The sequence below is a fragment of the Diabrotica undecimpunctata genome, chromosome 3 (assembly GCF_040954645.1).
Source record: "Diabrotica undecimpunctata isolate CICGRU chromosome 3, icDiaUnde3, whole genome shotgun sequence".
NCBI classification, from domain to species: Eukaryota; Metazoa; Arthropoda; class Insecta; order Coleoptera; family Chrysomelidae; genus Diabrotica; species Diabrotica undecimpunctata.
Window position 1 is genome coordinate 109,092,230 of NC_092805.1, and position 16,417 is coordinate 109,108,646.

At 32.4% G+C, this 16,417-nt stretch overlaps 1 protein-coding gene across 3 annotated transcripts in view; it reads right to left on the reverse strand.

Annotated features, from left to right (window-relative positions):
* The window catches only part of LOC140437212 (prestin-like), a 107,184-nt gene that overhangs the window by 11,054 nt on the left and 79,713 nt on the right, over nucleotides 1-16,417 (reverse strand). For 2 of the 3 annotated variants that reach the window (XM_072526588.1, XM_072526587.1), the window contains one exon: nucleotides 2,461-2,764. The exons of the other annotated variant lie outside the window; for it this stretch is intronic. In XM_072526588.1, the coding sequence (XP_072382689.1) occupies nucleotides 2,461-2,764 (304 nt within the window). The remainder of the gene's footprint in view (nucleotides 1-2,460; nucleotides 2,765-16,417) is intronic. 3 annotated transcript variants of the gene reach the window in all.

Genomic DNA, 16,417 nt, shown 5'->3' on the forward strand with positions numbered 1-16,417 from the left:
TATATATATATATATATACATATATAAAAGGAAAAGAAGTCTTTGCTGACAACGTTAGAAAACGGAGCTTTGAGGTTTATTGGGATTTGCAGCGGTGAAATAAGTGTACTCTTTTAACTAAGTTTCAAGCTTTCGAAAATGTTTATTTTCATCATCAGGAAAAACTGAAATAAAGTGCTACTGTTAGTAAAGCATCCTCGAAACCTATTAAGAGTGTAAAGGTTGTAAAAAACTTACGTTATTGAGATTTGTCTTTCGTGGATGTTCTACTCACAGGTGACAATTTCACGCACCACTCATTGATTGATTCAATTAATAAAAAATATAAAAATTGCATGGTGTAAAAGACCAAACTTGACAAATTATTTTTACTTTTAACACATAAGAAAAAGACAACTACAACGATTTAAAAAGACCACGTGTGCCGGCCAATAGTGGAGTATTAGGTTAAGAGTAGCTGTCATTCCTGGACATGGCAAATGACAGTACTTCTTCTTATTTTCTTTGTCTTATGTAGTACTACTAATATTACACATCAAAATTTACCAAAGATTGTATTTAAGTTGAAAAAACAATTTTGTATAATGAGAACTATAATAAATGAAGAAACATGGAAACTTTACAATGACTCAGTTGTTGAAACATCATTGGACTGTGAATGTGTATCCAAATATAATAGGTAGGAGTAAATGGTGCTTAACTGATTAATGTCACTCCTTTTGTTCATTGCGTTTGAATTTTGAGCAATGAATGGCCATTTCTAAGAAGAGTCTTTTTTGTAATTGGATTCAGTAGCTAAAACTTTGACTAATTCATAATTCATTATATGATGTTCTTTATTTACATGTTCTGCAAGGGCAGATCTTTCCGAATATAGTCTGCTGTCGCTTCGATGACTGATTAAGCGACTACCTAGGCTACGTGTGGTTTGTCCCACATATACCAAATTACAATTATTGCAAGGAATCTGGTAAACTACGTTGGAACAATCTTTGATGTCACTTTTATCTTTAACCTTGGAATATATAGATCTTGCAGTTAATGAAGCTTTAAAGGCTATTTTTAAATTGGTGAAATCTTTAAAAAGTCTTGTCAGTCTGGGTGTTATGCCTTTTATGTATTTTAATGAAGTATATGAGCAATTGGCATTTTGTTCTCCACTTGTGACAATAATTTGCACCTCATCATTTTGGCGTGCTATGTTTGGGGTCAAACTGAATAAAATCTTGGTGACTAGGTGTTTTGGGTATGAATTGTCGATGAAAAGGTTAGACAGGATTTTCAGGTTCTTCTGATGGAAAGAAGGATCACTGATCGCTATAATTCTAGCTTTAATTTGCTTGAGCAAATTGATTTTTATTGAATGTCTATGATATGACCAATAGTTAAGGAAACGTCCAGAACTATGAGGTTTTCTATGCCAGTCGATAATCGGGGAGTTGTTCTGGGTTCTGATGAACCGGGTATCAAGAAAGGGGACTGAGCATAGATTATCCTCATGTTCGATTGTGAACTGTAATAGAGGGTCATAACTATTGAAAACATTCAAGATCCATGGCTTTACTAACAATAGCACCTTATTTCAGTTTTTCCTGATGATGAAAATAAACATTTTCAAACCTCAAAGCTATATATATATATATATATATATATATATATATATATATATATATATATATATATATATATTATATATATATATATATATATTATATATATATATATATATATATATATTATATATATATATATATTATATATATATATATACTTAAGTTTATTGTTTTGTGAATTCTAAAATTTAATGCATTAACCTCATGTTGTAAGTTTTTGTGCCATTTTTATACAATCTTTTTACTTCTAATTTCATTGTGTTTACTGATAAAATAATTGTAACCATATTTTAGCATATCCTGAAGAAGCAAATAAATTTTGCGAAAGCTTGATAAAAGAACAAAGAGTTTTACTCTTCCTGCCCTAATAATTACTGCAACCTCAAAATAAAACTTTAGTATATATATATATATATATATATATATATATATATATATATATATATATATATATATATATTTATATATATATATATATATATATATATAAATATATATATATATATATATATATATATATATATATATATATATATATATATATATATATATATATAACATAAAATTTAATTGAGAAAAAAAAGGAAATAAGGAGATAAATACATTACAAAAAGATACAAAATAATACCAAAAATATTTCAAGAAAATATTAAAAGAGGACAACAATGTATATAAAAGGCATAAAAAGACAATAGTGCAGATTGGAAAAAACTACACAGTTACGAAAAGAGATTACTGATTCACGAGAACAAAAAAATTATTACAAGAAGAAAATAAAAAGGTTATTTGCTATTTTCTAATTTTCTGAAAGGTTTAAAAATAACTGAAAGTAAGTAATTTATTATACCTGAAATTATAACAAGTAATATTGTTATATCTAGCTTGGCATAATCTTCTTGCAAAGTTCTCAGCGACGCTACAGCAGATGGATCAATAAAAGTTACTCTGGACAAATCAACGACTATCCACTGATATTCAAATTCTTGCTCCTCTGGTGGGAGACTTTTCTTTTCGAGCCATATTCTCCTTTTAAAAATTTTAGTTGGATCAATGCCTGTTGCTGCTATAAGTGTATCATTAAAAAAGAGTCTTGACGAAAAGCTTAAACCACCTGATATATGAAAAATTTTAATTCCCGCAATTTCTTGTGCCTAAAACACAGTAGACAAACATATGAGTATTATTATTGAAAAAAGTGGAAAAAAATTAATATAAGTGGCCCTGTATATTTGAAAATATTTTAAAAATATGCTCCTGTCCAATTTAACCACTTTTTATGTGTATCCTACATGTATGTTTAGTCTAATATATCTAGGCTTCTAATAAGGAATATCATCTAGACCTGTTATCCGGTTAGGAGAGATATTTGTTGTGATGCTCATGAAAAACTCCCTAACAAGAAATGTAAGTTGGTATGACGCTGAAGGACAGCTGTCACTGGTGGATTCATAAAAAGATCACGTTTGTGTACTTTTCCGAAACAGGATATTTTACATTATTACATTACGTTATTACAATATTAATGAGGTGATTAGTTACAATTACGTCATTCAAATACGAAAGACACAACAATTGGCGACGATAATAAAGGATTAACTTGCCAAACATTACGAATACTACAGGCACTAACTCGACTACAACGCTTCTACCTACAGCCACAAGTTCTTCGACTACAACGATAGTTACACCTGCTACAGCTCAAGTCATGTCTACACAAGTTTCTACATTCCAGATTTTCGTTGAACTTTTTAACCAGACAGCCACAAAATGGTCCAGGTGGGTAAAACGATTGGAAGGCACATACAAAGTTTTTAAAATTGCAGAGAAAATGAAATTGCCCTATTTACTACATTACATGGGGTCGGAAGCATACGATACGCTTTGTGAGAAACTAGCTCCAGTGGTTCCTGAAGACAAGTCATATGATACAGTTAGGTTAATGGATAGTTTTTACAATCCCGCACCTCGTGAAATTGCTGAAATATTAGGTTTCAATCAAAAAGACAGGCAGAAGGTGAAAGTATATAAGAATACCTACATTCTCTACAGAAGCTTGCAATAAACTGCAACTTTTCTACATACTTGAAAAGTGCTATAAGCAATCAGTTTGTTTTTGGTTTACGGCTATTGGAAATAAAGGGATTGGACTTGGATCGAGCAGTAGAAATTGCAGCAAGCATGGAAAGGATAATAATCAATTTTCTCACAACAATAATTACAATAAAACTAGTATAAATGGGGTAAAAAAAGGGCCCCATATAAATAAACCAGTAAATATACTAATAATACTACAGTACATAATCATAGCAGCTCTTCTAATAATACTTCTACAATGTCAAATAACCGTAATAGTGTTTGTTATAGATGTGGAGACTCTTTGCATTTAGCTGATAAATGTGATAAAAACATTTAAATTGTAGATTTTGTAAAAAAGTAGGATATATTCAAAAAGTTTGTCTAAAAGTAAAACAAAATACATCCAGGACAGTAAATTTAGTGAATTCTGTTAAGAGATTTTAGAAGCAAATGCTGGAAATTGCAAATATAAATTTTTTATAAATTTAAAAGTGAATGGTAGCATTTTAGCTAGCTGTTACAATCATAAATAAAAATAAATTTGAAAAATATTTTCCTGCATTAAAATTATACATACTGCAAAAATAATTTAAATATTGTAGTAATTACTATTAGTAATTATAAAATATAATTAATTAGTAATTACAACAATATTAAATGTTGTAGGTTTAGTTCAAGTGGAGGTTGAGCACCAGGAAACAAAGTACACTCTAAAGTTGTATATGGTGGATGGTGATGGCTATTGCAACTTTGTTAGATAAATATTAACATCTATTCGAAGTCAGTTGGTGAAATAAAAGGGTTTGAAGCTAAAATTCATTTAAAACCTGGTACTAAAGCAAAATTTTTAAGGCCTGTCCTATAGTTTTTGCATTACGCCCTTAAGTAGAGGGAGAATTAGAGTCCTTAGGAAATCAGGGAGTCTTAAGGAAAGTAGCATTTTCAGCCTGGGCAACCCCTATTGTTCCTATAGTTAAACAAAATGGGGACATACGCATTTGTGGTGATTTTAAAATCACATTAAATCCTTGCATTGAAGTGGTTGAATACCCTTTACCTGCACCAGATGATCTACTTTCTCAATTAGCAGGTGAGGAGAAATATACGAAAATAGATATTACGAAAGCTTACTTACACTTACCAATAAAAGATGAAATGAAACATCTACTTACATTAAACACCCATACAGGTTTATTTCAACCAACTCGATTAATGTTTGGAATTGCTAGTGCTCCTGCCAAACGGCAACGTTTAATGGAGCAAACGCTGCAAGGAGTAGATGACATTTCAATATTTCAGGATGATATAAGAATTACAGCTCCAAATAATACCTTACATTTAAAAAGACTTGAACAAGTTATAAATAAATTATCTAACAAAATTTACATTTAAAATTTATATAAAAGCGAATTTTTTAAAGACGAGATTGACTACTGTGGGTATAAAATGAGTAAAGCGGGGGTGTCTACTAGTGTAGATAAAGTAACTGCAATTGCAAATGCCCCAATACCCACAAATACAGGCGTTTTCTTAAATACACTTCTACAATATTACAACCCTTAAGTAATTTACTTAGAAACAATGTCAATTTTAAATGATCAAATACTTGTGAAAACTGCGTTTGACAAAGCAAAAAAACTCTAGAAATGTTTTATGTCACTATGACCCAAACTTACCATTGGTCCAAGCAACTGATGCATCACCCTATGGTGTAGGCGCAATACTTTCAAATATTTTTTCAGACGGTACAGAGAGACCTTTATAGTTAACTTCTCAAACTCTTACTGCTACACAGCAAAAATACTCACAAATAGACAAAGATACATACAGCATAATCTTTGGAGTAAAAAATTTTTACAATTTTTTATGTGCTAGAAAATTTACTTTGCTCACTGACCATAAACCTTTAGTTCAAATCTTTGCACCTGATAAAAGCCTACCAGTTTTAAGTGCAACAAGAATGCAACATTATTCAATTTTGTTACAAGGTTTGAATTATGACATTCGTCACAAAAATACAGATTCTCATCTCAATACTGATGCACTTTCACGTCTACCTATAGAGCCAGAACAAAATTTCACACATGATGAACCAGATATTTTCGAAATAAATAAAATTGAAAATTTGCCTATAACTATTAGAGATCTAGTTTTCATACAAAAAAAATGATCATACTCTACAAAAGTTACTTTTTGGGCTAAAAACAGGAAAATCTGTTGACAAAAGATTTAGGTTCAATATAAATCAATCTGAATTTTCATTACAATATAATGTTCTTATGAGAGGACAAAGAGTAGTTATACCTACTAAACTGAGAAATAAAATTTTGACAGAATTACATACTGCATATTTTGGCATAGTCAGAATGAAATCTTTAGTGAAATCTCGTAGTTATTGCTGGTGGCCTCACGTAGACCAGGATATTGAGTCAATTTGTAAAAATTGTTTAGAATACAATAAGCACAAGAGCAACCCAACTAAAGATGACTCTCATTTTGGGAGGGTGCCACCAAAATTTTGCTTTGAAAAAGTGCATGCTGATTACGCTGGACCTTTCAATGGAGGTTATTATTTTATATTAGTACATTCCTTCAGTAAATGGCCTGAAATTCACTTTACAAATAATATATATATATATATATATATATATATATATATATATATATATATATATATATATATATATATATATATATATATAATGGGTATACACCCCAGTGTGAGGTTAAACCGCAAATGCTTTCTAGATCCTATTTCTTAAGTGGATCAGTCTTTTTTGTTTATCTTATCTTCTTGACAATATCTCTCCATTTTTTCCTGTCTCTAGTTCTTCCTCTCCATTCTCTGACTCCTGCCCTTTGGAGGTTTTCTTCAACTTCTTGCAGCCACTTTGATCTCGGTCTTCCCCTTCTCTTTCTTCCTCCTGGATTCCATTCTATCCTTGCGTATGTCACTGCCTCATCGCCTGCTCGCCAAATGTGACCTAACCATCTAACTCTGCATTGCTTTATTTTAGTTACGATGTCTTCCTTAAGTTCTTCCTTAATTTCTGCATTTGTTCTGCTTCTATATTCATTTTGCTCTGTTCTGATTAGTCCTAGTATGGTTATCATAATCTTTATCTCTGCTATTCTTAAGTCTTCTTCATCTTTTTTAACCATCGTCATTGTTTCTCCTGCATATAATAATATTGGCCTAATTATGGTGTTATAAATGCTCATCTTACTTTTTTTAGTCAGTGTTTTGCTTTTAAGTAATCTTTTGTTTGCAAAATAAGCTTTATTCGCTGCTTATATTTTTTCTTTTATTTCGGATTTCCTTTCTCCGGATTTACTTATTGTAACTCCTAGGTATTTGAAGTATTCTTCTTAAGCACAAGAATAACCCAACTAAAGATAACTCTCATTTTGGGAGGGAGCCACCAAAATTTTGCTTTGAAAAAGTGCATGCTGATTACGCTGGACCTTTCAATGGAGATTATTATTTTATTTTAGTACATTCCTTTAGTAAATGGCCTGAAATTCACTTTAAAAATAATACTACTACAAAAACTACTATTGAAATTTGCAGAAAATTTTTTGCAACTTGTGATATTCCTAAAGTTTTTGTTACTAACAATGGTAGACAATTCGACTCACATGAATTTAGAAGGTTCATGAAAGATAAAATGGAATTATACAAAAATTTACTGCACCCTACCATCCAGCAATTAATGAATAGGGGGAGAGATATGTCCAAACACTAAAAAATTGTTTAAGGACTATGAGCAGTGAGGGAAGTGACAGGGAGTTCGAATTATGTATGCTTCTTATGTAGTACCGCAGAAGTCCAGATACAGTTAAAGGCAAAAGTCCCTCACAAATAAGGAATAGATTAGATTTACTTAAACCTTCGTGTAGTGATAGAGTTACCTATACTGACAAAAGTCTAAGAAACTTTGATATAGAAATTAGGGTTTCAGTGAGAGATTATTTTCATTCTAAATGGCAATTTGACAAAATTGTACTCAGGTGAGGATTATTACATTATTTAATTCAGTTAGATAATGGTAGAACCTAGAAACGTCATGTAGACCAAATACGGCAAATTGGGAAATATACACAATCTCAAAATAATCAGACATTCATTCCAGAGCACAGCTCACAACCACCTACTGAAAACTGAGGAACCCTTTTTAAGGCGTTCCACTAGAGTGAGAAAACCTGTTACGAGATTGAATTTGTAAGTACTTTACTTTTAGTTATCTTTTGTAAATTATGGCCAAGGGAGGAGGTATTATGTATGACGCTGAAGGACGGCTGTCACTGGTGGATTCATAGAAAGATCACGTTTGTATAATTTTCCAAAATAAAACATTTTTACATTATTACATTACGTTATTACAATATTACACATATTTAATATGTGAACCTTCAAAGAAGAGATTCAGGGATCTACTAGATATGAATAGGAAGGATCTGCAAATTATCATAGATCTCTCTTAACAGGACACTGTTGCCTCAAAGGGCACATGAACAACATCGAACTGACAGAAAGTGCAAATTGCAGATTTTTTCATGCTGACGACGAGACGGAGATACAAGGTTTTGTGCAACTGCTCAGGGTTGGATAGGATAAGTCACAATACATTTAAACTTTATATAATCGAGTCCTACGACTTCGTAGAAGTGTCAGGTGAAGCCATAATCACCTTTGTTAAAAAGGTTAGGCTAAAGGGACAAATTTAAACTAGGGATGAGCTACATCAGACCTCTTAGGTTAAGTGGAAGGTCAGACCTCTTAAGCGCCTACTCATATTAAACCTCTCCTAACATCTTCAGAAACCTCTCAATATAAGCATACAATTTTAACATTCTTTTAACAGCCAATTGGGGATTTATAAGCATTATATTCGTTTAGTTTGAACATTTTTGAAAATATATGTTTACCAACATTCAACAAATTTCACTGTTTCGAAGTAAAGTTTGAATTCTCGACTACCTTTAACATTACATTAATTAGTATTTAATAGTATTTAATAAAAGTATTTAATAATGCACTACCGAATTCTCTTTATGATGCAGCAGCATCAAAACGGATATCTGTTACAATATGCAATTGGATAAAAGCAATGCTGAAAAATTGGCTGATTTTAACGATATGCAATAAGAACAGATTTTGACCAAAACAGCTAAGGGATATCCACGGGGACGAGTGCTTTGTCCCCTTCTGTGGTCACTCCTGGTGGATGACTTGATCTCGCTTTTTGACGCACAGGGGGTCGATAATTCTAAGCGAATGATCTAGTTATTATGGTAAGAGGAAAATATGGTAATGTACTATCCAGTACACTTCAACGAACATTAAATATCCTTACTAAGTGGTGCGACAGTGAAAAACTCTCTGTCAATTATAGTAAAACAGTAGTAGTCAGTTTCAAAACCAGACATAACCTAGATAATAAATGAATGCCGCTCTGTATGAAGAAACGGTCAAAGAGGTGAATAAGGTCAAATATCTAGATAAGCGGCTTACTTGGAACGCCCACTTGGTACGAATAACCAACAAAGCAAAGCTTTCCCTTTGAATTTTGTTCCTGGAGTTACGTCAGAACTTCAGGAAACGCCTTCAATGACCGCCAAGTTACAAAATTCAAAAACTAATGTCAAACAAAATGACAGATTTAATTTTTAATTATTGAAAGACTGTCACAAAATAAGAAAAGCTAATATTTTTCTAGTTATATTGTTCAGATGATTTTTTTATGTTACAAATGTTATTATTGATTTTATTTGAAGAAGTGTCATATTTAGTTTAGTTGTTTAAAAAAACAATGACTATATTGTTCCATTAAGGTGTTTTTCCGAAGTTTTCTTTAAGTCTTTCCAAGTCAACTTGTCTGGGGAGAATTCTCGTGGCTGAGACCATGAAGATTCAAACCAGCGGCAATTTGTTAAAATATATGTTGAAAAACGTAGGGTAAATTCAAATAAATATACTGGCTATATATGACTGTAGTTAGACCTACATAATTATGATGTATGGCGCACTAATAAAGTGTTCTAGTGGTCTTAATGCCAACAAAAGACCACCAAAGAGAAGCTGAGTAGCAAAGAGAAGCTAGGTTAGGTTCCTCCACTACATATATGCATGAGGAAGGAGGTGAAGGAATGAGTATACAAAAGGCGGATAAGACGCCAAGAAGCATGGCAAATGATACCGGGATCAAATCTGGAGAGATAATTAAAAATCATTCAGAGTTGGAAATCGTATCAGATGAAATGCAACCTAATTATAATTTTCAAATGCCATTTACTGTCCTTTTTTTCAGGAAGTGACTAATGGAAGTCGAATAAAACGAATCTTATATATAATATAAAATCAATGCTGGTATACAAATGGCTCAAAAACTGAGGAAGCAGTTGAAGCTGGGGTATATAAAAGAAAATTAAGGCTAAGCCGTAGTGGAAGCGTAGTTAATCACTCTACTAACTTCCAAGCGAAAACGTATGCTGTTGAGATGTACCTGTAAGAACTTATAAAGAGTTACTCTAGAGACACAGTATAAAAAGTATATCTAATAGCCAGGTGGCATTAAAAGCACTGAAATCGATTCAGATTGACTCCAAGTTAGTTTGGAATTGTCTTCAGAATCTGATTCGGATCTGAAAAACTATTAAAGTAAGTTTGCTCTGGATGCCTGAACATACTCGTATTGGAGGGAACGAAAAAGTGGACCTACTTGCCAGGGGAGAGACAAAAAAAAACTTATAGACCCAAAACCTGTCGTTGGCATAGCATAAAGCACAGCTGATCAGACTGGATGGAGCAGATGAAACGTAACCACTGGTACGAACAAATGGATTTTAAACATTTTAAGACTTTTAATATGTGAACCTTCAAAGAAGAGATTCAGGGATCTACTAGATATGAATAGGAAGGATCTGCAAATTATCATAGATCTCTCTTAACAGGACACTGTTGCCTCAAAGGGCACATGAACAACATCGAACTGACAGAAAGTGCAAATTGCAGATTTTTTCATGCTGACGACGAGACGGAGATACAAGGTTTTGTGCAACTGCTCAGGGTTGGATAGGATAAGTCACAATACATTTAAACTTTATATAATCGAGTCCTACGACTTCGTAGAAGTGTCAGGTGAAGCCATAATCACCTTTGTTAAAAAGGTTAGGCTAAAGGGACAAATTTAAACTAGGGATGAGCTACATCAGACCTCTTAGGTTAAGTGGAAGGTCAGACCTCTTAAGCGCCTACTCATATTAAACCTCTCCTAACATCTTCAGAAACCTCTCAATATAAGCATACAATTTTAACATTCTTTTAACAGCCAATTGGGGATTTATAAGCATTATATTCGTTTAGTTTGAACATTTTTGAAAATATATGTTTACCAACATTCAACAAATTTCACTGTTTCGAAGTAAAGTTTGAATTCTCGACTACCTTTAACATTACATTAATTATTTTTTTATTTCTATCATATCTTCAATGATTTCTTTTAAATTTATTGCCGACACTCCGGACATCTTGAATTTATTTATTACATACTTAACACTTGTAGTAAAGTGTTTTATCAGGATGCACATTATTAAAGACTTTGCTACGTTCCTCTATGTTTTATAATTATTGTGTCCAACAATGAGAATAATTTCAATTTTATCTTCAATACATCATTTCTAATACACACTTATATATTTAAAAATTGTTGGCAGTTACTAGAAACATTCCAGATTCATTTATAACTAAATTTCAAAACTTCAATCAAATTTTTCAAGCAATTTTTAGTAATTTTCTTATCGCAGTGCCATAATTGCTAACGTGTTTATTAGATATTTGATACTTGTCCTCTACAAACGCAACGATATAATAGACCAGTGAACTAAAGATTTTCCCGTGATATTTTTTTTTCGTGTAAAAATGCAAACTTAAGCACGTTCGTTACAGCTATATGATAAAAAATTAAAATTATTTCAAATGTAAAAATAATATTTTTTCATATAAACTTTTGATATTCCTAAAGTTTTTGTTACTAACAATGGTAGACAATTTGACTCACATGAATTTAGAAGTTTCATAAAAGATAATATGGAATTATACAAAAATTTACTGCACCTTACCATCCAGCAACTAATGGGTAGGGGGAGAGATATGTCCGAACACTAAAAAATTGTTTAAGGACTATGAGCAGTGAGGAAAGTGACAGGAAGTTCGAATTATGTATGCTTCTTATGTAGTACCGCAGAAGTCCAGATACAGTTAAAGGCAAAAGTCCCTCACAAATAAGGAATAGATTAGATTTACTTAAACCTTCGTGTAGTGATAGAGTTACCTATACTGACAAAAGTCTAAGAAACTTTGATATAGAAATTAAAGTTTCAGTGAGAGATTATTTTTATTCTAAATGGCAATTTGGCAAAATTGTACTCAGGTAAGGATTATTACATTATTTAATTCAGTTAGATGATGGTAGAACCTAGAAACGTCATGTAGACCAAATACGGCAAATTGGGGAATATACACAATCTCAAAATAATCAGACATTCATTCCAGAGCACAGCTCACAACCACCTACTGAAAACTGAGGAACCCGTTTTAAGGCGTTCCACTAGAGTGAGAAAACCTGTTACGAGATTGAATTTGTAAGTACTTTACTTTTAGTTATCTTTTGTAAATTATGGCCAAGGGAGGAGGTATTATGTATGACGCTGAAGGACGGCTGTCACTGGTGGATTCATAGAAAGATCACGTTTGTATAATTTTCCAAAATAAAACATTTTTACATTATTACATTACGTTATTACAATATTAATGAGGTGATTAATTACAATTAGGTCTTTAAAATATGAAAGATACAACATTTGTTATCTTGTCAGATTAAAAAAAAACTTATTCTAGGTACTTAAGGTATTACCTAATCATTTTGTTCTGTCGGACCTTGTCAAATATCTTTTTAAATTCAGTGCTGCAGATGTTAGCTGTTTTATATATCTGCATCTTTGTATCTTTTACTTGGATATGGATATTCGTCTTACCCAAAATACAAACTGAGAATTACCAATTATCTTTTCCAATATTCAGTATATTTGACTAAGTATTCTTCGCCAAAATATCTTAAAACGTGACTTAGTATCTTTATTAATTGTTGTATACTGTGGAAATTATTGCATATTCTTGCGTGGTATTTATTTAATATTGTGACCACAACCAACTTTAGTGTTTTAACATTTACCTCATCCTAAATACGTCGTCATAAATCGGTTCTTGTCAATACAAGGAAGCACTAGAATCCACAATATTCTTTCCAAGGATCCGGCACAGGGTCCAGACCTACTTAAAAACCTAATGGCACCTTTGCCGAACCTAAAAAGGAAACGCTAGAGCTCTTACTACGGAATCACTTCCAGGGTTCAACAAATTATTGATAAGCAGATAGGCTGAAATCCTAGACCGACCTGAATGTTCTAGGAAATAAGATTGGGACTCTAAGATTCTCTGCAATAAACATCAAACCGGAGAATGTAAAGCAGTGCATAAAAGACTTTGATTTAAATCTCCAGGAGATAATGGAATATTTCCTTCTCTACTACAAAAAAGATTGGACCTCTTATTACCCATCCTGACAAAGATCTTTAGGGCTAGCATAGCACTAGGTTATACCAAAGACTTGAACAACTCTAAGGGTGGTATACATATACAAAATACGACCACAATATAACTACATACTCTAGCTAAATCCTACGACTGATCAGTCTTACATCATTTATGATGAAGACAATAGAACAAAACAGCATGCATATCAAGAAAAATAAATTAACAGAAACAACACTGGACAAAGTAGTTCAGAAAATCAGTTCCTGCAATAATAATGTAGAAATTGCATTAACTACCTTTCTAGATATAGAAGGCGTATTTAATAATGCACTACCGAATTCTCTTTATGATGCAGCAGCATCAAAACGGATATCTGTTACAATATGCAATTGGATAAAAGCAATGCTGAAAAATTGGCTGATTTTAACGATATGCAATAAGAACAGATTTTGACCAAAACAGCTAAGGGATATCCACGGGGACGAGTGCTTTGTCCCCTTCTGTGGTCACTCCTGGTGGATGACTTGATCTCGCTTTTTGACGCACAGGGGGTCGATAATTCTAAGCGAATGATCTAGTTATTATGGTAAGAGGAAAATATGGTAATGTACTATCCAGTACACTTCAACGAACATTAAATATCCTTACTAAGTGGTGCGACAGTGAAAAACTCTCTGTCAATTATAGTAAAACAGTAGTAGTCAGTTTCAAAACCAGACATAACCTAGATAATAAATGAATGCCGCTCTGTATGAAGAAACGGTCAAAGAGGTGAATAAGGTCAAATATCTAGATAAGCGGCTTACTTGGAACGCCCACTTGGTACGAATAACCAACAAAGCAAAGCTTTCCCTTTGAATTTTGTTCCTGGAGTTACGTCAGAACTTCAGGAAACGCCTTCAATGACCGCCAAGTTACAAAATTCAAAAACTAATGTCAAACAAAATGACAGATTTAATTTTTAATTATTGAAAGACTGTCACAAAATAAGAAAAGCTAATATTTTTCTAGTTATATTGTTCAGATGATTTTTTTATGTTACAAATGTTATTATTGATTTTATTTGAAGAAGTGTCATATTTAGTTTAGTTGTTTAAAAAAACAATGACTATATTGTTCCATTAAGGTGTTTTTCCGAAGTTTTCTTTAAGTCTTTCCAAGTCAACTTGTCTGGGGAGAATTCTCGTGGCTGAGACCATGAAGATTCAAACCAGCGGCAATTTGTTAAAATATATGTTGAAAAACGTAGGGTAAATTCAAATAAATATACTGGCTATATATGACTGTAGTTAGACCTACATAATTATGATGTATGGCGCACTAATAAAGTGTTCTAGTGGTCTTAATGCCAACAAAAGACCACCAAAGAGAAGCTGAGTAGCAAAGAGAAGCTAGGTTAGGTTCCTCCACTACATATATGCATGAGGAAGGAGGTGAAGGAATGAGTATACAAAAGGCGGATAAGACGCCAAGAAGCATGGCAAATGATACCGGGATCAAATCTGGAGAGATAATTAAAAATCATTCAGAGTTGGAAATCGTATCAGATGAAATGCAACCTAATTATAATTTTCAAATGCCATTTACTGTCCTTTTTTTCAGGAAGTGACTAATGGAAGTCGAATAAAACGAATCTTATATATAATATAAAATCAATGCTGGTATACAAATGGCTCAAAAACTGAGGAAGCAGTTGAAGCTGGGGTATATAAAAGAAAATTAAGGCTAAGCCGTAGTGGAAGCGTAGTTAATCACTCTACTAACTTCCAAGCGAAAACGTATGCTGTTGAGATGTACCTGTAAGAACTTATAAAGAGTTACTCTAGAGACACAGTATAAAAAGTATATCTAATAGCCAGGTGGCATTAAAAGCACTGAAATCGATTCAGATTGACTCCAAGTTAGTTTGGAATTGTCTTCAGAATCTGATTCGGATCTGAAAAACTATTAAAGTAAGTTTGCTCTGGATGCCTGAACATACTCGTATTGGAGGGAACGAAAAAGTGGACCTACTTGCCAGGGGAGAGACAAAAAAAAACTTATAGACCCAAAACCTGTCGTTGGCATAGCATAAAGCACAGCTGATCAGACTGGATGGAGCAGATGAAACGTAACCACTGGTACGAACAAATGGATTTTAAACATTTTAAGACTTTTAATATGTGAACCTTCAAAGAAGAGATTCAGGGATCTACTAGATATGAATAGGAAGGATCTGCAAATTATCATAGATCTCTCTTAACAGGACACTGTTGCCTCAAAGGGCACATGAACAACATCGAACTGACAGAAAGTGCAAATTGCAGATTTTTTCATGCTGACGACGAGACGGAGATACAAGGTTTTGTGCAACTGCTCAGGGTTGGATAGGATAAGTCACAATACATTTAAACTTTATATAATCGAGTCCTACGACTTCGTAGAAGTGTCAGGTGAAGCCATAATCACCTTTGTTAAAAAGGTTAGGCTAAAGGGACAAATTTAAACTAGGGATGAGCTACATCAGACCTCTTAGGTTAAGTGGAAGGTCAGACCTCTTAAGCGCCTACTCATATTAAACCTCTCCTAACATCTTCAGAAACCTCTCAATATAAGCATACAATTTTAACATTCTTTTAACAGCCAATTGGGGATTTATAAGCATTATATTCGTTTAGTTTGAACATTTTTGAAAATATATGTTTACCAACATTCAACAAATTTCACTGTTTCGAAGTAAAGTTTGAATTCTCGACTACCTTTAACATTACATTAATTATTTTTTTATTTCTATCATATCTTCAATGATTTCTTTTAAATTTATTGCCGACACTCCGGACATCTTGAATTTATTTATTACATACTTAACACTTGTAGTAAAGTGTTTTATCAGGATGCACATTATTAAAGACTTTGCTACGTTCCTCTATGTTTTATAATTATTGTGTCCAACAATGAGAATAATTTCAATTTTATCTTCAATACATCATTTCTAATACACACTTATATATTTAAAAATTGTTGGCAATTACTAGAAACATTCCAGATTCATTTATAACTAAATTTCAAAATTTCAATCAAATTTTTCAAGCAATTTTTAGTAATTTTCTTATCGCAGTGCCATAATTGTTAATGTGTTTATTAGATATTTGAT